Genomic DNA, 22,989 nt, shown 5'->3' with positions numbered 1-22,989 from the left:
ATAATTTTTTTATATTACTGTGTGTGCATCAAGTTTTCTCTTAAATTGGTTGATTTTTTTTGCTTCAACTGCAGCTTCCAGAGGAAAAGATAGTAAATCCCTTCAAGCATCTGTAATTTCACAGCAGGAGCTCAGATTGTGAAACAGAGATATCAAGGGAGGTTTCAGGGTTTCGTACTGATGAGCAGCTCTGGCTGATTGGTGTGAGATCAGGTGCAACTTAGAAGAGTCACAGCAATGCAGTATTCTGAATCTGAGCTCAGTACCAATCTAGTTTGATGAAAGATGCTGGAAGCAAGATGGCCAGAGTAGATAAACATTCAGAAGGCTAATGTCTCCAGTAATATTAAGTCAAGCCAGCATTCCAGATCCTTGACTCTGGTCACCTTTGTGGCCTTGGCAAGTCTCCCTCTGTCTCTCTCACACCCACATGTTGTCCGCTCCCTCTACTCGACAGACCTTGGTCTGTTCCACATCCCCCACACTGCCCGCTCCACTATCAGTGGTCCAGCCTTCAGTCTCTTTGCCTCCACTCTTTTGAACTCCATCCCACAGTCCCATCGTCTCGCCCTTGCCTCCTTCAAGGCCCGTCTCAAGACCTTCCTCTTCGATTGCGTCTTCGGTCACTCTTGTCTGTCCAACGCTTTGGGACGTCCTCCCAACGCGAAAGGCGCTATATAAATGTAATTCGTATTCACTTTCTAAACTCCCTTTTAGATTTGCTTATGGTCATGTTATTTATATGCTCCCTTGATTTAGACTCATAAACAAGTGGAAACCTACTAATGGCTACCTTATCGAAGCTCTTCATAATTTTAAATACCTCTATCAAATCCCTCTGAATCGTTTCATCACCAGAGAGTAAAGCTTTAACCTGCCCAATCTTTTTTGATAGCTGGATCCACTCATCCTTGGTAAAATCTTTAAATTCTGTCGAGCCACCCAGAAACCTGCTGCTTCAACTCAGACCATTTCACCAGATAAGTGTCTCCCAAAAGTTAGACTAAATGCAAGGCAAAACTATTGCAGCGTAAAAGAGCAAACATGTAACCAATGAAACAATGATTATTCCAAAGAATGGAAAAGTAAAAAGGATTTGAGAATGAAAATTGATTATTCATTGAAAGTTTGAGTCAATTTGAGTCAGTTGTCAACAAAGATTATTCACTTTCTCGAACACACTTGATGGACATTTGACTAATTTGAAAGAGATAATCTTACCTTACATAGATCATTGTTAATGGTACTTTTGGATTATTATACAATTTTGGCATATGAAAAGTTCACTTTAGGCATATGCTTAACAAATAGTGTTTTAAATTGCACAGTCACTACACTTCAGAGTAAATCCTGTGACAAGCTTCAAGGTTCTCTTGACATGAAAGGAGCTACATCAAATGCAACAATTATAATTATTCACCAAGCAATGAGTACCATGAAATATTGCTGCGTTTAGAGCATGATAAAATGAAGTGGGACTGTATTTGTCTTCAATTGCATTTAAATCATATTACTGGGATAGTTTATTACCACTATCTTCTGCTTTCAATCTTTTCAATGCAATACTAGTCATGTGGCGATATTAATTTTGAAAAAAGCAATAATATAATTGTACTCAAGATTATTTTTGTTATCAGATGCAATTTTAATGTAATACAAAATCCCATATGCTACAGATGCATGCCATTAAAATAGTGTTAGTATACCCCTAAACATTTCCTTGTTTGTTTTACTCTATTGAAGAGTAAAACCCAGAGTTCTGCTGTCCATGCAGCTTAAGCCCTTTTTAAAAAATCTACACAGGGCCTTCCATAGAGATCTAATTGAAAATAATTTATCAAAAGTGGAGTCCTGTAGCTCAGTGGTTAGAGCACTCGCTTTGCAAGTGAGAGACCTGAGTTCAATTCCAGGCAGGGCGAAACCTTGGGCAAGTTTCCTTACTCCACACGCCTAATAATAATCCCTCCAAAACCAAAAACAATAATAAATTGGTCATTTTCAATCTACGACTGTTTGTGGGACATTGCTGTGCGCAATTGGCTGCCGCGTTCGCCCACAAATATACAGTCAATTCACTTTACAGTATATTCTGTGAAGCGCTTTGGGACGTCCTCCCGACGTGAAAAGCGCTATATCAAATGCAAGGATTATTATTATTATTATTAAAAGTAACATTTTCTTTTAAAAAGTGTTGTGCAAAGCACTTCAGCAATTAGTGTTCTTTACAAGAAAGAATAAGAATGGATTGCATTTAGACTGGTTATTCCCCATCTAACATGGATGTTCAGTCCAAAGATACTTAATTAGACAGAAATTATGGGGGTAAGAGAATCCATTCAATTTTAAACTCTACCAACCGTTTCTCCTTCACCCTTGCACAAAGCAAATGTTCTGTTTGCAACCCAAATGAGAAACTAAATACAATTAAAATATTCTGTATGCACACACCAAGTGAACCAATTGTTTTGCTTCTTTGGCACCCATTCATGTGGTGATTTTAGCAACCTTTATGAAACTTAGTTTATTTGGGGGTCAGCCAAGTGGCTGACACATATGGAAAGCAAAGCCTGGGATATTACACACCCTTCAGGGCTCCTGCAGAAGATTGTGTTCTATGCATGCGTGACATCTTGCCTTCATCACGTTAAAGTGTCAGCATGGTTCAGATGGTAGTAATATTACCTGAGTCAGAAGGTTCAAGCCCATGTTGAAAACTCATATAGTCTAAACTCATATAGTCTAAACTTTGTGGAGTCCTGTAGCTCAGTGGTTAGAGCATTCGCTTTGCAAGTGAGAGACCTGAGTTCAATTCCAGACAGGGCGAAACCTTGGGCAAGTTTCCTTACTCCACACGCCTAATAATAATCCCTCCAAAACCAAAAACAATAATAAAAATTGGTCATTTTCAATCTATGACTGTTTGTGGGACATTGCTGTGCGCAAGTGGCTGCCGCATTCGCCCACAAATATACAGTCAATTCACTTTACAGTGTGTTCTGTGAAGCGCTTTGGGACGGCCTCCCGACGTGAAAAGCGCTATATCAAATGCAAGGATTATTATTATTATTATTATAAACTGACACTCCAATGCAGTGCTGGGCATGTGCCCTGTCTGCCTGTTCAGGTGGACGTTAAAGATCCCATGGCACCATTCAAAAGGGAAGTGAGTTTCTCCTGGTGTCCTGGCCAACAATACCCCAAATAAGATATGTCATTTGTTTAATGATTGTTTGTAAGAAATTGATGTGTGCAATTTGACTGCCACATTCGACTACAAAAACACAAAGTCCTACAAAATACACCTTCACAACACCTTACAGTATATCCTGTGAAGTGCTTTGAGATGATCTCCTGACATAAAAAGTGCTATACCAAATGCAAGCATTATTATTATTAATAAATATTTATGTTATGATGGTGAAATGTTTGCACAGGTGTGAACTGCCATAGTTTTGAGAATGTTCAGAAATAATTGTAGCGGAAACATGGAAATTGCTCCGGAGATCAGGGAACTTAACGACCAGTTTTATCACGATTGTGTGGTACTTTGTCACTGCTGTATTTGTCAAGCAGAGATCCTATAAAACAAAATGCAATGGCAGTTTGTGTATGCACAAACATCTTGATGTAATCATGATATTGGACGATAAGACGCAAGCACAAAACAATTTGGGTCAACTCAGTCCATTTCTGCAACTTTTCATTTTCAATTAAGCTCTGCGGAGACAACATTGCCAACTTCCCAAACCAGTTGCCTTCAGGCAGTGTGTGAGACATCATAGTTACATGCTGCTCCAACTATCGTAAATTTGTTTCACATTTATTCACGCTTCCTCTTCTCTTCTGTATTAATAAACTAATCATATTATGTAACAACAACAACTTCCACTTATATAGCACCCTCCAAACAGGGTAGCGTCTCAGAGCGGCAGAGCCTGACTCTGAGCTGGGGGGGTGGGGGGAGCGTGACGACAGTAAGCACGATCAAAAAGAAAGGTTTTTTGACCGTGACTTGAAAAACGACAAATGAGAGAGGGGGGGCAAGGCGGAGGGATTGAGGGAGAGTGTTCCAGAGTTTGTAAATTAAATGGTAAGGTGTTTGAAAGTGTCATCAAAACCTTCCAATTCACAAAACAATTTTGAAATTAGCAATTAACGTTTTTTTTCATTGACATCAATTAATTAATCCCTCTATTTTAGATATGATCAAACAATTACCAGCATGAATTCATTACCTCACTAAACTTAGAAAAATATGTGCATTCAACAGCAAGGCTTGACACTTATCAAGAGCATTCCTGTTCCAGCAATGTATTACTTGTTAGTCATTCATATAATGCTCTGCCTCATAACCTCCACTGAACCATCAAGTGTCACTTAACATGTTGAGCAAAGATCAACAACAAAATTATATTTGTAAAGCGCCTTTCACGTCGGGGGGACGTCCTGAAGCACTGATAATCAGACAATTAAGGTGCTTTCTATAAAAATTCATCTCAGTGAAAGAGGTGTAAGTTGAAATTTTAGTGAATGAAATGAAAGAAAAGCATCTTTTGTCCACATATGAAGCCATCATAAGAAACAAGGCATTGGTGTGTTTGGAACATTGTATTGAAGCAAATTATGTTTTTTCACTCTTTTATGATATTCCATTTCTTCTTTCTTCTTTCTATCCAATACCTGTGGATTATATCTGAACCCAGCAAAACATTTAAAAGTTCCAACACCAGCTGCAATTTGTTTTGAGGAGTCTTTTCCGACATGAAAAGCACTTTATACATATAAATTGTATTGTAATGGTCAGTCCTCACTTGTATTCTTACTTTTCAAGCAATCATATCAATGAGCACAGTAGACAAAGCACAATGTGCTCCTTAGTTTTGCTTAGAAAAATAAAATATAAATAAAAGCAATGTAATAGTTAGAAACAATTCCAGTCAATTATGTGAATTCAAACAAATTTTTGATCCTCAACTCTTTTTGTCTCAGTTTTCCAATCTGGATCTCCTGCTTGCCATCATTCCCCCCATAGATATTTCCAGCCATCAATATCTATGCTCACCGCTGTTGAAATATACTGACTATCACCTCAGACTGCCTTGGTATATTTCAAATAGCAACCGAATGTTCCAGAAGGTTTGATAGTTAAATGGTTAAAAATAGCTTTGCTGACGGGTTGAGGGTAGCTTCTGATTACATTCCATATTTTCCTGGGAAGATGTTCACTCCTCTGAGATAATGAGCAATCGGGTCCTTGAGCATAGATGTAAGAATAATAAACAGAGTGAGAAAGAGAAGGCCTCAGACACCTGCCTATCTTAAGGCTGAGAAACAAGCAGGTGGTGGAAGGCTGCCCAGAAATTGTCCATATCTCTCTGTGTGTGCAAAGCAGCCTGCAAAGGGTGAGGGCTATCTCTGTGACCAGGGAAGGTGGAGTTAGGAACACATAAAAGATGTAACTTTGAAATAGCTGAAGTTGTGTAGAGGATGGGCGCACTTCCCAGTGGAATCGATATTGATTCTACTGTATCTATGTTTATGTACAGGGGTGAGGGAATTTATTTCCAGTAAGAAAGTGACCATTAAAAGTGAAAGAGTAGTGGTCGGCAGCACAAGTGAGGTGCTGGGCGAAGAGCTGATTGTTACTCTCACTCTTGTCTTCAAATCCCTCCACTTCTCTGCACCATCCTACCTCTCTGACCTCTTTCCTCACAACAGTGCCCGTTGCCTTCGCTCCACCGGGTCCGGCCTCCTCCTTGTCCCCTGAATCCTCCACTCCACCATCGGCGGCTGTGCCTTCAGCCACTATGCCCCGAGGCTCTGGAACGCCCATCCTCACTCACTTCGGCTCGCCCCTCTCTTCCTATTTTCAGGTCTCACAGTCTTAAAGGTTTTAAAGACCTTCCTTTTCGACCGCGCCTTTGATCACCTTCTTCCTCCTCCCCCTGGCTCAGCCCCAGGATCCGTTACTGTGAAGTGCTCTGAGATGCCGTCCGGCGGGGAGGGCGCTATAGACATCCAAGTTGGTGTTGTTGTTACTGTTGGGTTTCCAGGAGCCACTCTCTGTGATTCTGTGATCGCTTCAATGTTTGTCAAGGTGTGCTCCCAGGTCTACAGTTTGGTCTGGAGTATGAAACAGTGCCTGGATACGTGTTGTCATCCCTGTATCGTCGGTACTACTGTTGTTGTGTATGGCTGGTTGGGTCCGAGGGTTTACCGGACGGCAGTCCCAGTTTATTGTTGACATGGCGAGAGTCGATTACATTTGAGGGATAATTCCAGAGGCTGATCTCTGCACGGAAGTTCTTTAAAGTTTAATCTTGGGTGCCGTTCATCTGGAGTAAACCCAGATATGTACTGCTGGGTCCAAGGGTTTACCAGACGCCAGTCCCTGTTTAGTGTTTGTGTTACAGAATCAGTCGTCCTTGAGGGATTTCCAGGGGCTGATCTCTGCTGTGTATTTTGAGGGGTGTTGTTTGTCTGGATACTGAGCAACCCCTGAGTACATGCTGTGTAATAAATGTTTTGCTCACAAAGATGTATTGTATTGTTATTGTGTTGTTTGTTATATGTAGTATACTGTGTTGTACTGTTATTGTGCTGTTATATGTAGTATAATTTGATTGCAGATTGTTAAATCTTATGTTTCATCTTATGCAATAAACTCTATACTCTTACCATTGCCTGTTGAATTATTAACACCGCCGACCGTCATATAAAAGAAATCCACCAGTGGTTTCTTCCCTTGGGCTACCAATAAATTTGCTGATCATCATCAAAACACACTGTAAGGAAAGATTTAATCTAGAATGTTAGCTGCAGGAATTGATGCAGAAAAACACCCTGGTCTTGACTTTGTTTATCAGGAATGTGCTTTCTGATAAGGAGAAGTGGAGTGAACATGGGAAGAAAATATTTTAGTTGGTATCCATCACAGTCTGAAAACTTCTGGTAAATGTGCCATACAGCATCGGACCAATCAGCCTTAACCACAAAGGGTGTATGCGCTATTTGATTGGTCTGGGCTTATCACAATAACCAAACAGGTATAAAAATAGAGAGCTCCGTCAAGATCAATGAGATGCAGATCGGACAACTCTCCTCTGCCTGCTGCCTTCCTTCGGATAGGTAATTGATAAATACTCGTTTCTCTGATAATCTGGCTGCTCCCGTTATCGCATCTTTCGGTCGTGGGTCTTTGCTCTTTTTTTAACATCCAAATTGTGCTCACATTATTTAATCATTAATTAAATAATAAAAGTAGTCTCCTCGCAACATAGTATTGTGAACGTGAACGGCATAACAGAATTCAATCTATCAAGATTTACTGCAAGGTTAATTTGTGAAAGGACAAATATTTATTAATACAGATGTCTAAATAACATTACTTATTTTAAAGACAACAGCGGAAGGATGAATATCAAAATATTATGCAGACTATGCAGTTGTGCTGAATGCATTACAATAAGGAATTCTAGTCTATTAACCGAAATATAACTCAAATTAAATAACTCTTAGCTCATTACACAGATTGTGCACCAAAATAAATTAGCAAATAAAAACTATTCTGTTTCACAAATCTCCTCATGTTTCTTCCTAACTGTACAATGTGTGCTGTTGATTTATAATGGGAATTATTGGGTTTTGACCTCTTGATCCGGTCTCGCTAATATCAAAGTGTCGCAGCTTATAGAAAATGTACTGAATGATGAACAGCACGTTGTCAGTCTCCTCCCTGGTAAAATACTTCACGAAGTAGAAACAGTCATTTAATATCTTTATTGTTGTTTTCCAATTAAACTTCACATGGCAGACAGTTGCATAACATATTCAACATATTTTAAATAATCTCACAACTATTATTTTGATAGTTGCCTCAAGAATGTTCGATTTTATTTCAGATTTCACAATATTGTAGCAATTGCTTTGGAAATCATATACTGTCAAAATGATTGGTTTTAGGTTTGTCAGCTGGGTATCTCACACATACAGAAACTCATCACCATACTTAAAAGCATCCAAACCAGAAAATCACATGTTTGAAATAGAATGCACATGCTCTCCCCAGAGGGACGCACCTACTTTCTTAATTCCAGAGAGTTTTAAGCACAGGTTGGCAAGAGTCAAGACTTGGGGACCCCAGAGTGTGTATTAATGTACTGATAAATATTAACCACCTAACCAGCTCATTGAAAGCACTGACTGGCAAGCTTTTCGCTGCTTGTCCAACTCTGATCATCCTACCAATAAGGGCTTTTTGGGTTTACCGTTTCAAGGATCTCAGTGGGAAGAATCCCTGCTCCCAGTGACTGCTCTGCCCTTCGAAGTCCTGCCATTGAGCCAGGGTGGCCAGTCTGTCATATGTGTTGCCCTGGATAACTGCAGTCTCACCTGGCTCAGGAATTGTACTATCTTAACCGCCACGGAGGGTTAACTCGATTCAGATATTCAATTGTCAATGCATCCTGCTTACCACTCCTCCTTAACTCACCTTGGAAGGTTTGTCACTTGTTGGTCTTTTGACATTTCGAACTAATTGTATTACTGATCCTAATGTGAAATGTAAAAGCATATTAAAAATATTCCCTACACATATTTTACAAAACTCTTTAATTTGTGAAACCCCTGCTCAAACAAATTAATCAGGCATACCTTATTTCCCTGCAAGTCTGATTGATTTCTGAACTTTCATATCTTCAGTTCGAACTTGCTCTTTTTGGTTTTTGAATACAGAAGAAGAACTGTCGAAATCATTCAGAATATAATAGTCCTTGCATTTTGATATAGCACCTTATCATGTCGTTGAGATGTCTCAAAGCGCTTCACAGAATACATTGTAAAATGGATTGACTATGAATTTTGTATTCTCTATTTACCATATCTAAACATAGGGTTTTAATTATAATGGAAAACATGTTAAAGGCAGAGAGCACTCTAATTTTCTGCTGCTTTACACAATGTACTTATCTGTTCAGGTGAGTTTGACCACCAGTTTGAAAAATCTGTAAGTGGGGATTGAATTTAGAGTGCTGAGGTAAGCCAGAGCTCCAGAGCCATGTTCCTGTAAGCATCACTCAGTTTAGAAATCAATATTAATTAAATGTTAACAATGGGATCAGATAGTCCAGAACTGAATTGGGGAGCATATCCATCAGCCGCAAGCCTGAAAACGATGAGCAATGAAGCTGGAAATTTCAACTATCTCAATAAAAAAATAATTATTAACTGCATAAGGAGACTGAGGTACTTGTACTGTGTAAATGAACACACGTGGAATAAACATTCTATTTAAAATCTTTCATGTCATGCATGTCAAGCACATACACAGTTTCCATAACAGTAGGTGGATTGACACATTAAACTGAATGATTTCTAATACATCCTACTCAGATGACAACTGAGTCTAATTTCTATCCAGATAATACTTTTTTCAGTTAATAATCTGTTTGTTTCTGTACTGGTTTATTGCTGAAACATCATATTTTGTCTTTGGACTCTTAAGTACAACATTTTTTTGTAAATAAACAAAAATTTCTGAATTCTTGAATAGTGATATACATTTTCTCTGACTAATCCAAGACTTTTGGTGAGGCAATACCACTCCAGATCAGTCCTCATGTGCCAAGATAATTCCCATCCATCCAAAAATATAGCTTCCAAACAACTGCTCTATAAAATAATTAGAACTATGTTGGGATTTTGTTCAAGTAGTACTTGGTACATATTTTAAGTAGTTGTGCATGATCTCAAGGCGTTTTACTGATTTTTAAAGAGGTATACAATATCAGACATAAACGTGGGTCAGTGGTAAAACATGCGCTTTGAATACATCAGGCCCTGGGGGTCAATCTCTAGTAGCTACAATGACTATTGCAATAGAGATATAATTTTAACTAGGTGGGTATTCAGGAATAACAAGATAAAATGGGCCAAATAACTCTCTTCATCCAAAGATCTCTGGTGAATTAATCTTCTGAATAGTGACAAGGGGATTGTTCTCACATTGGTCTTCCACTGACATCTCTCCACAATTTACAATAGTAACTAAACAGAATGGAGCGCAGTTTAAGAGGAGAATACTACTCCTTATATTGCAAGTACCAGTCTCAAACATATCTACTCTGGTGTACAGTTTTAGGAAAAATGGTGCAAGTACAGGAAAAGGCATCTGTGGGTGTAAAGTGCATCTCAGAGAAAAAAAACATATACAACACACCAACAGACACTGAGAAATGAAGGGCATTTCATCAGAAAGGATATTAGACAAACAGACGCAGGTGGACCATGTCATCTATGAGGGGTACTGTCTGTACCCATAAAGACTTCATAAAGAGAAACACAGGGGTAATCTTGGGGATGCGAACAGACAGAAACTGCCCGTCAGACTCACAGTTAGATACTGAGAGGAAAATCAGTTAAATCAAAAGTCTTCAATGTTCAGAGATCCCATTAGATTAAAAGTATAAATTATGTAGATATTTTTAGTAAATTCAAGAGTGCTGCCTAAAGAAACACATTTAATGAACACTGGTTTGAATTTTGCTGATTAGCTGGTCCTCCAGCTCGCAGTTAGAAGACAGTTATTTCGATATTTGAAGGAAACAAAGGATTAAACTAAGGTAGTTGTTAGCATTAGATATCATGCCAGTCTTTTCCAATTTAATGTACAGTAGTGTGAGATATCTAATGGTAATGGTATGCATCAAGAGACAAGCTATTAATATTTAGAACTCTGGGATCCATAAATTGCACGTCAGGTTTTGAAAAGCTTTTCCATTTCATTTTTAACAATATTCTTCATAATGTGAACTAAAGAGATTGAACTAAAGTTGGCTTAAGACTCAGCATATCCTTAGCACCTAAATTATGTGAAGCAGCAATAAACAAGACAAATAGGATACTGGGGGAGATTGCAAAGGCTTCAAGCAAGACTTGTTACACTTTCCAGAAGACATGCTCAAGATGTACAGTACTCCAGTAAGGTTGCACCTTATTGTGTGCAGTTCTGGTTATTTTTTTCATAAGCATGCATCCAAGGTCCTTAAGGTTAAGCAGAGACAATGAGAATGATGCCATATTAGAAGCAATAGCTATGGAGAAGAACTAGTTAAGACAGCGCTTTTCAGTTTGGAAAAGAGACAACTTAGAGGGATCCTTATAGAAGTTTATAAAACGTTAAATGGGATAAAGAAAGAAAACCCAGAACAATATACCAAGGCAATAAAGTAAGTCAGCAATGGTTCAGGATTGTTGTATTCAATTATAGGACAGACACTCAGAAGTATTTCTTTACACAAAGCATAATTAATAGCTAAAATTAGTTACCAAGAAATGTGGCTGAAGCCAGGACACTGGACTATACAGATGTAAATCTGTAGACTTGCCTTATATTTTTAGGAAATACATAACACGGGTTTTAAAACTGTGGTATAATATGGTCAGCAACACATCCTCATTTATGTTCCACAAAGGCATTGAAAAAGTGTTTGAATGGTCGAAGCACAAAGAAGTGCATTGCAAAGCAACTTGCTGTTTAGCAGGAAAATCCTTTTACATCAAGGTGATTCGTAAGATTGCCTCCAACCCAAGATCTCTTTGGAGCTGAAGTCTTGCGTGAAGCAAGCTTCCCTGAGGGTTCCCTGGAAAAACACCATTTACATCTCAGGTGTACTTTTTCTGGTGGTTATGGCGCATTAGCACTTTTTCAACCCTTAAAGCCATAAAGTGAAGGAATGAACAATGCGTCTCACAAAATTGTCTTCAAGCGATGTTGTAATTTTTGTTAAAAAGCACATTTCTAATCATTATTTTATTAATACATAATCTACAATCTAAAAAGCACAAGCATGCAGATAAATAGAACCTCATTAAAACTCTTCAAAATAAGTTTTTTTTAATACTCTCATCCTTTTTAAATTTGAAATATATAGAATTCTAAGAAAAGTATAAAGAAAATCACAAATTTGGTAGTGGAGACAAATAACCTTTTACATAAATTGTGACAATCACCTAGAACAGTTTTCTTCAATACTAGTATAAACTGAAATTTGAAGAGGAGCTTTTAAAAGATTTTTAGAAGACCACAGGAAAGAGCAAAAAACTGGGATTAGATAAATTAACAAAAAGCAAACTGCTGCAAATGCTGGAATAAAAGCAGAAGTCGCTGGGATCACCTGTAATCAACCTGAAATGTTAACTCATTTTCCTCTCTCCATAGATGCTTCCTTAGATTAGTTAACTTTGGTGGAAGATCTAATACTGCTATAAAATAAACCGAATGGCTTCCTCCTGTGCTATATAATTTCCATAATTCTGACTACTTCTAAGAAACAAAAGTCTGTTACTGATTTTGTTATGTTTCTACTACTCCAAAGGCATGGCATGCTTCAAATTAAGTAAAAGACAAGATGATGTATCATAACATTTGTTTAATGCTTTTCTGTTAACCATCTGAGTTACATTAAAAAGACAAATCAACAGGAAAGAGCAGCACATTATGATCTAACACAGCTTTCGGCCACTAAACCTGCTGATGCTCTCAATCTATATTATTCAGCATAATCAATGTGCTAAATCCAGTTGAAGAAGATTGAAAGGTCCAGATTACTTTCTACAAGACTCTTGTGCTAAACATCCTAAAGTACCATCATTATAAGTCCCCATACCACTGTTAACTCCTGGAATTCATTTATTCCAAGGCTTCTAAAGTTGACAAGTGTTACGAGGAATTGCCAGAGGAACCTTTCCTATCCTCTAATTTTTCCTTTCAAGGAACAGGCCTCAACATAGCATTGCATCAAAATCAACAAAAGCGACATTGGTGAAATAGATCACGTTACGAGCCCATAGCCAAATACATATCTGCTTACTACTTTAATGCACAACACTTATGAAGATATCCGTTTTGCAAACCTATCCGATTTGCTTACCCCTCACTTGACCACCCACTGCTGGAGACTTCAGCTTTCTACACACATGCAGAGGAAGACAACTAGTCTAGTGGAAATCAAAATGTGTACCTCACTTCCGGGAATCATGAGTCCACAAGAGACACGCTATATAACATAAGAACATAAGAAATAGGAGCAGGAGTAGGCCATTCGGCCCCTCTAGCCTGCCCCGCCATTTAATAAGATCATGGCTGATCTATTCTAACTCCACCTCCCCGCCTTATCCCCATATCCCTTAATCCTTTTATCCACAAAGATTCTATCAATCTCAGTCTTGAATATGTTCAAGGACTGAGAGAATTTCATAAATTCACTACTCTCTGAGTGAAGAAGTTTTTCCTCAACTCAGTGCGAAAGGGCTTACCTCTAATTTTAAGACTGTGACCCCTGGTTATAGTTTCTCCAACCAGAGGAAAAAGTCTCCCACTATCTATTCTGTCGTGCCCCTTAATAATCTTATAGGTTTCTATAAGATCACCTCTCATTCTTCTATATTCTAGAGAATATAGGCCTAAATTGCTCAACCTATCCTCATAACTCATCCCCCTCATCCCTGGTACCAACCTAGTGAATCTATGTTGTACCCCCTCCAAGGCGAGTGCATCCTTTCTTAAATAAGGAGACCAAAACTGCACACAATACTCTAGTTGCGGTCTCACCAGGGCCCTATAGAGTTTCAGCAAGATTTCCCTACTCTTATATTCTAACCCTTTTGTAACAAATGCCAACATACCGTTAGCCTTCCTAATTGCTTGCTGCATAAGAATATAAGAATGTTGTGCTTTATCGAGGCAACTTATAAAGGGAGCGCCCAGTATCACAATGGAGCATTGTAGAAAATAAGATTCCTTAGGTCTAGTCTATAATCAAAATCAAAGCTTCCCACATAGAAACAAAAACATAATTCTTTAGATTTTTATCATTTTAATTACTTGCCTGATGTGCAATATAAATAGAATATGTGATTCATTGCTTATGAGCTAATGGGTCAATCTACTCAAGGGATATAAGTGACACTGTATAGGTCTTTAGCATTTATTCATTATGTGTTCACTAAAAAGACATTTTAATTGTCAATTTTACAGCTTGGTGCATCAGTCATAAAAGGCGAAATATCGACAAGGCTCTTCGCCTATTGTGAAATAAAATTGATTGAAATAAAAAGAATGAATAGGTTGTACAATGTCAGCTAAAGATACTCTTTGTAATTAAGATCACACAATAGGGTAAGACAACAATCATAACTGCTTCAGCCTTCAGATATGTTAAATCTTACCCTTTCAACAACAACTTGCATTTATATGGCACCCGTCACACAGGATAGTGTCTCAAAGCCTGCCGAGTGGTGGGATTGGGCACTGAGCAAGGGAGAAGGGGAAAGTGACCATGGGCATGCTCCTATCTTAAAATAGGATTTGAAGATAAAGAGAGAGCAAGGTGGAGGGATTGAGGCACGGAGTTCCAGAGGTTAGGGGCATAGTAACTGATAGCATAACCACCAATGGTGACAGGGAGAAGTCAGGGGTCAAAAATCAGGCCTGTGTTAGCTGAATGAGAGGGACAGGCAGAGGAGTTGGATAAGAGGAGGTCAGAGAGCAAGAGAGGTTCTAGGGCATGAAGAGATTTGTATGGAACAATGAGGATTTAAAATCTATTCTTTCTGAGACTGGGAGCCAATGGAGTCTGGCGAGGATGGGGTTGTGGGCATATGGAGTCTGGTGGGGATGATGATTCAGATGGCAGAGATTTGGATGAGCTGTATTTTGTAGATAGCGAATCTACAAAGCAAGGAGTGCATTTAAGAAATCAAGGCCGGAGGTGACAAAGATGTGGATGAGGGTTTCAGCAACATTTGGGATAAGACTGGGTCGAAGGCCCAGGTGATAGAATTTGCCAGAACTTGTTTCAGATCTGTTGGTCATGTGCTCTAAATTTCTGAAGTAGCAAAACTACCTGCAATGAAAATACTGCTCTGCTGTAAACAGGGAAAGCAATTAAATTCAGTCAGCACTCCTTCACATATTTGAAGAAATCACTCGCAAGCGATCACTTGTACCGACAAGGGCAGTTCCAGTTTATGAAAGCAAGATGCAGTTCATGGTTTTGTATGGAATGTTTCACTGGAAAAACTGGAATTCAAACATAAAAACTTAGAAACAAACACTTCAGATTTATGCTACTGTAAACGTAAGCATGTAAGCAACACAGAAACATTGATCTTCCAGGAGCCAATGCATTACATTTTACTCCAAAAGAAAATTGAACAGGAGAAAAGCACAGCAATTACAAATCAACTCAGCTGATTCAATGGTGAATATCAGGCCTCATAGAATGAGTGAAGTCAGGTTTGGGTTAGACTAAGCTCCAAACTTAAATAACAAAGTAATTTGTGCTTTGATGCAATAATGCTTGGCTAAGTTAGGATAGGATTTATTATCATTATATTAAGTAGGAGTAGGTAGGTGGTTAGTTTCCCCCACCCACACCCCATTGTATGTGAGGGTTGCCACTCTTTCAGATGTCATCATTGCCAGCCGAGCTGAATGCAGCCAAAATTAAATACTGGCCACATGACATGACAGGACAGGGGGCTGGGAGCAGAGTAAGGTCACTCGGCCTGGATGAGCTCTCAAATTAGATTTTTTTTTACACAACGGCAGACGAATGCTGATGGCAGCATTGCAGTAGTACAGGGACTGAGTGGAAGCAGCTAGCTGGAACTCACAGTGGGAGCAGGAGGCAGCCAGCCACAACACTGATGGGAGGGCAGAAGGCCCTTAGGAGGTGTTCATGCTGCTGATGCTGCATATATCAAGCAGAATAGGACTGAGAAAGAGAATTTATAACACTGCATCTCAGGTGAGTGGTTTGGTTAATATGATAACCATTTATCTGTCTGTCAATTGCTGTGGTGAGAAGTAGGGTCAAGAACTGAGTGCATTTTGCAGTGGTCTTTACAAAATGTCAAGTACATTCTGAATAGTAGATAAGAATTCTGTTAACTGCATAATGATGCATGATGAACTACAGTTTTATTTCAGGATAGGTCAGGTGGTTCACAGTTATTACAATATTGGAAGCACTGCCAGGGACATTATTATAATGAACTGAAATAAGGAAAAGTTAGAAACAAAGGAAGTGTTATCCACTGGGAAATTATTTCTCTCTCATAAATAAACACGATGAAATGAACAATACATTTCTGGCAATAATCACTATGTGTCCTGATCCCATCCCTGTGAAGGCCAAACCCTTTTTCAAAGGAAGAGAGCAAACATCAGTGAGCAACTAACTTCGGGAAACTCACATACATGTCATATCAGCCACTTAATGAACAGCAATGGCCACAGTTGTAAGATCTTTCAGTTATACAGAAAATCACAAAAATTAGGACGTAAGCCAAAGATTACCACTGCATAGATTTTCACAATCATGAAAAAAACATGATACTTTCATTGCCAAAATGGTGTGAACACTGTTCAGAAGAACATGTCCACATTTTCATCTTTAAAAGAATAATCTTAAGTTTTCAATATTCTCATCCATACAAGACACTGCACACCCATCACCCCAGTCCTTGCAAGGCTCCAGTGGCTTCCTATTGCAGAATGAATCAATTTCAAGATCCTCACATTTACAAATCAATTCATAACTTAGCACTTCCCTACCCGCCCTGTTCACTCAACTGGCTCCTGCCTTTATCAGGTCCCTCATCCTCTCCGTTCCATCATCTTGGCAGTCGAGTTTTCAGCCACAATGCTCAGAATCTCTGGAACTCCGCCTCATTCCCTCAGCTTTGCCCCCTCCTTGCCTATCTTCAGATCGCATCTCAAGACCTTCCTCTTTGACCATGACTATGGTCCCCATCCCTCTCTTCTCAGCTCAGTGTCAAGCAAGTGTCACTGTTAAGTGCTCCAATAGGTCGTAAGCCAAAGATTACCACTGCATAGATTTTCACAATCATGGAAAAAACATGATATTTTCATTGCCAAAACATGAAGGCACTATATAAAATTTTTGTTGTTCTTTTCAATGGTGCTTTTGGTCACCCCCAGCTCAGACTGTGCCGTGTCAGTGCTGTGAATCACTTTGAGATATCTTCTCTTCATGAAAGTATTAATGTAAAATTATTGTTGCAAAATTCTACAAAATTCTTAAATTCAATCTTAATTTTGGAAGCTGGTTCTTTTTAACAACTGTGGAAAACCAGCTGCCAAATTAAAACTGAATTAAAAAAATGTCCAAATTCAGCATGAAGAATGTTAGGACAGAAATGTTTTACAAGCCGGGACCAGTAGGGGTTTTGTTATCCATTCAGGTCCCATTTTGATTACTATGTGGTAAATTAAAGAGTTACAGACATCAAGGGAAATTAAAACGTTTCTTCTGGCTGGCCAACACTGTCTCGAAACCATCGCACATCAGAATCACAGCTTATAACTGAATGTAGGTCAAATTTATTTAATCACCCTCACTGACTTATTGTGTACACAACTTATTAGTGATTATTTATAATGAGTGTTAATTAAACTCATATCAGTCTTAACTACTGTCATTCGTCTGGATTATTCATTTATATATGCCTCCCTCTGCTCTAGTCTGGGAATCATCCGTCAGGCTCACTGTGGCACTCGCCGTTGGCTGTCCAGCAGCAGCCACACTGACTGTTCTCACTATCACCGCAAGCCCCGCCAGACCCAGACCCTGGTGGCCAACCTCTGCTCCCTCATCCACATTCCCACCCTCCCTGCCAATGCTTCCACCACCCCCTCCGATCTCACACATTCCTCTGCCAACTGTCCCTTCCGCATTGGACTACAAAATGTCTGCTCCCTTTCTAACGAGGCTCTCGTCATCAACAACATCATCGCTGACCCACTTGACTTGGTTAATACCCCGGGTTCAGTGTCTCAGACCTCACAATCATCGATAAAGCCATCACAGATCACCACTTCATCTCCCTCAACTCCTTAATCCCTCTCCCCACTACAACCCACCCCACCTCTATGCCCTACCGCCCCTGGAAAAGAATCTCCCCGCATTCCCTTTCCGCTGCCCTGGAGTCGTATGAACTGCTGTCCCTCTGGCCTACCTCCTCCACCCACTTATCCTTCTCGTCACTCTCCTCCACAACTCCCTCTCTACCATTCTCAATGCCCTTGCCCCCCTCACCTCTCGAACCATCTCCTACTCATTCAACTCACCCTGGTACATCAGCCACCTCCACTCCCTCAAGGGTCATCTGCGTGCTACTGAATGCACCTGGCCCGAATTTGATTTAACTGTCCACCAGTAGATCTGGCTGGACCACATAGAAACTTACTGCTCCGCCCTTGTCTCCGCTAAATCGTCCTTCTATACCAAGATAATCTTGGAGACCAAGGACAACCCCAAGCTTCTCTTCTCCACTACCAACGCTCTCCTCCATCCACCCTCTCATACCTCGCCCATCATCATTTCCAACTACAAGGAGATGCTAGATTTCCTCGAGACCCAAATCAAGGGGATCCGTTCAGCAACCGCCGCCCTCCCAACTGCCAACCCCTCCCCAACTCTCCCTTACACTCTGGTCCCTACCCACCCCTCCCGTCAACCTTCGAACCCATCTCCCTCTCCTCTCTTACCACTGTAACCCGCATGAATCACACCGCCTTCTCCCTCAAGCCCATCTCTATCCCCCAGGCCGCCAAAACCCTCATCCATGCCTTCATTACACCCAGGCTCAACTCTGCCAACGCCCAGCTTGTCGGCCTTCCCAACTCTACCCTCCACAAGCTGCAGATCATCCAGAACTCTGCAGCTCATGTCCTCTCCTGCATCAGGCTCTGTAACCCCATCACACCCACCCTCTCCCGGCTACACTGGCTCACCTTCCCTCAAGAGGATCGAGTTCAAAATTCTCGTCCTCACCTTCAAGGCCCTCTATGGCCTTGCCCCCTTCTACCTCTCCAACCCACTAACTCCTTATCAACCTGTCCACTCACTCTGCTCCATGTCCCTCACCTGGCCTTCCCCACCATTGGTGGTTAGGCCTTCAGCCTCTCTGCCCCCATTCCAAATTCCCTTCACCTCGCTCCCCAGCTTGCCTCCTTCAAGGCACTCAAGACCCTCCTCTTCGACAGAGCCTTTGGCCACTCTCCTAACCTCTCTGCTCTCCACCCTCCCTGATCCCAACTCCCAAACCCCCTGGGTCCTAATCCCTGACTGATTAACGCCTTGGGACGCCTTGCAAGGCACTTTATAAATGCATTTTTGTATTTTGTATTGAACATCAGTCTATCAATGTATAAAATATTTCAACAATAGCATACAACTGCCAATGCAACTACTCAGTAACAACACTGCATAAAAGATTCACGTACACTAGGGGGATATTGATAGACATCTCCTCAAGTGAGGAAGACTGTGGAAATGATGAGCAACACAGCTAAAAGGGAGTTATAAATGCCCCCTTGAAATTAATTGATCAATTTGATAACATCTAGTATTTGGAACTGCATTGATAATGAACATCAGAACTATTTGCCATTCATTGTAACTGTTCATAATAGCTTTTCGTTTTTTCATTCAGTGAAAAAATATTCAAACTAAAAATGTTATGTGATCCAGACAAAAATACCAGATTACTCTCACACCAGAATGAAATTTGAAGCTTATCCCACTGCTGAGTTATATAGTTTTACTTCCCAATATGAATTTCATATTTCAACAAGTTTGGTGAAGAATATCTTTCATAAGAAACATAAAACAGACAGTTTTAGTGATATATTGTATAACATTCAATGAAATAAAACTCAATATCCCCAGGTCTTAGTGTAGTTAAATGATCCCAACTGGGACACCAATGGGACAATATAATTGACCATAGCAGTATTGGCTGAAGGAAAGGGAGAATACATCAGGGTTCTGAATTTGTATCTCAGAATTCAAAGAGCATGAAAAAGCACAGTACTGCTCCCTTGCGGAGATTATCCCGAGGCCAACAGATGCCAAATAGGGCAATATCAGAGAGCTAATGAGAAGCAGTATTCCAATCAATATTTTCCTCCATATAACAACTGGTCTTTGAAGGTAATCTCGGAGAGTCAGGTCAAGAAGCAGAAACAGATTTTTACAAGCAAGACAGCATAAGCAATAATTATTCCCAAAGGAATGGGCAAATAGCTACATGTTTTTTCCAATGTTTGAATGTATTATATTATCGGATTGTGATGAAAATGTTGAAGAGAGTGTTTTGAAAATATCTTCAAAATACCAAATGAATATTACACAAAACGAAACATTTTCAGGTAGCAGGAAAAAGGTGGAACATTCAAGTCAATCAACACAGCCTTACTTGGTCTTTCTTCTTTGGTGCTGTTGTTGATCTCACCATTGCAAAATGTAAGGTATGACAACATTAAGGAATTATAGGCTGACAATTAATTGGTCATCAGAAATATGTATAAATATTCAGAAAGGATGAAATTCCTTGTCGGCATTGCAAATAGTGACAGCAACTGTGGATGATTATAAAGGAGAAATCCCATTTAACATCATCAATTGGCACTCCTAATGCCCACAGAAACGTCCACCCTCAGATACCGAAGCCATGTACTGAGGAACATTTCCAGTAATTAAAATAGAAATAGTATGCTCTTCCTGATTTTTTCATAGACCGCTAAATATAGGAGTAATAGCAGAAAACATTAAAAATGTTCAATTTTCATTTTAAAAAATCGAAAGGTGATCCTGACATTTGTGGACCTGTCAAATTTGCATTAATAGTTGGAAAAATATGGAATCAATGATAAATGATGCAATTCAACAGTCTAACATGAATAACAAATCATACCAACTTAAGACTTATGGAGGCAGATCATGCTTAGCAAGTTTATTATAATTCTCTGAGGATGCAAATCTTTGTGAATGTCAGATATCCGGACATAAGACAGTGTGGCAAAGAAAAAAACATTTGGGATATGGAAGACAGCAGAAAATTAGATCATCAGTTAAATAATAGAAAAAGTGTAGCGATCAAGGTGGGTAATTCTAATTGGACAGCTGTAACTTGGAAAGCACTCCTGGGACCAGTCCTGGGACCTTTGCCATTCACATCCTCCAGAAACGATTTTGAGACTAGCATTAATAAGCAAAATGTCTCAGTTTGCAGATATTAGCAATTAAATCAATCTAACTCAGGAAGAAACGGTAGATACAGCAATAACTAAGACAATAGAATGCTGGGTTACATTATCAAGTTAGCTGAGTTTAAATCTCCAGAAGTGATGTTCAAGCTGTGTTTTGTATGGTCATTATTGATTTATATCCACTGAGAATCTTATTTGAAAATATACATCTGATTATATGTAATCATTACCAGAGGGAATAAAACAGCTTCAGAGAAAGTTTTATCCCATCTGTCCAAAGTAGAATCAGATTGCAGCTCTATTCTGCCACCTAGTTTTCCAAATGCACAGGTGGTTCTTCAACAGATCTCAACAAACATTCATTGAAAACCTTCACAGTTTGATGTCGTAGACATACATAGTGTCTAAAACAAACATTCATTAAGTAATAGAGATGCTTAAATAATGGGGCACATAATGGTTTTCATTATAAATATCCAATCTCAAACAAAATCAAAATGTTATTTTTAAGTTACACTACAAGATATATTTAGATGTAATCCTTCAAGCATTCATCCTGGGTAATACAATATTTCATAAACACAAGTTGACTCATACATATATAAACATTACTGTATTCAATAAAATCCTTCTTTTTGATCCATTGCTTCCAAGGACCATGATTTCTTATGGTTTTAATGTATTACAATTTTAAGGACAGTCACATTAAACCTGAGCATAACTACCTTACAATGACAATGCCAGATTTAAAATTATGCAACATTTCTTTACCTGTCGAAGTGTTCGAGCCACCAAGCTTTCAAGAACTGGCCCTCTGTCTTCATGGAGCAGATGGACCTCATCAAGAATCAGTAGCCTGACAATCTGCGACAAGGCAACATCACCAACACTTTTGCGTGTTACCACGTCCCACTTCTCAGGTGTTGTCACAAGCATCTGAAATGGAGAAAACACATTCAACATTACTCAATGAATCACTTCTAAAGCAGTATAGTGCAAAAAAAGAATCCTGTGGAAGGTAAGCAGGGATTCTTTGGAGCTGAGCTGGCTCCCAGGTGACATCCCAGGAAATGGAAAATTGGAATCAAGTCAACTCTCTGTGGCAGTCTCACCTCTCAGGTTCCTGACAGGTATGCATGCAATATTCCAAGGTACTGCTGATAACAAACCCACCTGCCCGCTTTGTTGCTAGGACTTGGGAGGAGCAGACCAGTCACTGGGGATAGGGATTTTTCCCATTCAGTTTCTACTCAGTTCACTGTTCAGTTTCACTGCGCACAGCAGTGCTATATCAAATGCAAGCATTATTATTTTTCATTAAAGATTGGATTTCATAATAAAAATAATCCTTGCATTTGATAAAGCGCCTTATCACATCTATGAGATGTTTCAAAACACTTCACAGAATGTACTGTAAAGTGAATTGACTATATTATGTGGGTGAAATGTGGCAGCTAATTGCGCCACAAACCGTCATGGATTGAGTGATCAAATTATTATTATTATTGTTTTGAAGGAATTATTACCCCCAGAAAAGCGACCCGCCAATAGACTAACAGCCAGGTTCCTACTTACTGCTAGGTAAACAGAGGTGTGTGGAGAAAGGAAACTTGCCCAACATTTCACCCTGCCTGGGAATCGAACCTAGGTCTATCACTTGTGAGATGAGTGCTCCAGCCACTGAGCTACAGGACTCCACGAGATGAGGAGAAAAGAGAGAGAGGGAGGAGACTAAGTTATGAAAACTAAGTTGAATGGCGAGATAAATCTTTGTCATGAAAGACAGTCAAAATGTCTTTGACAATAGATACTAACCCTGCAACAATGGCCAATTTGATTTGGGAAGGAAGTTTTTAATTAAAAATGAGTGATCTGATTTTACTGTCAAAGTACACTGCATGTCCTTAACT

At 39.5% G+C, this 22,989-nt stretch overlaps 1 protein-coding gene across 2 annotated transcripts in view; it reads right to left on the bottom strand.

The window, feature by feature from the left end:
* Positions 1-22,989, bottom strand: part of ascc3 (activating signal cointegrator 1 complex subunit 3) — a 339,566-nt gene that overhangs the window by 215,420 nt on the left and 101,157 nt on the right. For both annotated transcript variants that reach the window (XM_007899134.2, XM_007899135.2), the window contains exon 11: positions 21,851-22,015. In XM_007899134.2, the coding sequence (XP_007897325.1) occupies positions 21,851-22,015 (165 nt within the window). The remainder of the gene's footprint in view (positions 1-21,850; positions 22,016-22,989) is intronic.

This window comes from Callorhinchus milii, unplaced genomic scaffold (genome assembly GCF_018977255.1).
Source record: "Callorhinchus milii isolate IMCB2004 unplaced genomic scaffold, IMCB_Cmil_1.0 Scaffold3, whole genome shotgun sequence".
NCBI lineage: Eukaryota > Metazoa > Chordata > Chondrichthyes > Chimaeriformes > Callorhinchidae > Callorhinchus > Callorhinchus milii.
This window is presented reverse-complemented; position numbering and strand designations above follow the sequence as displayed.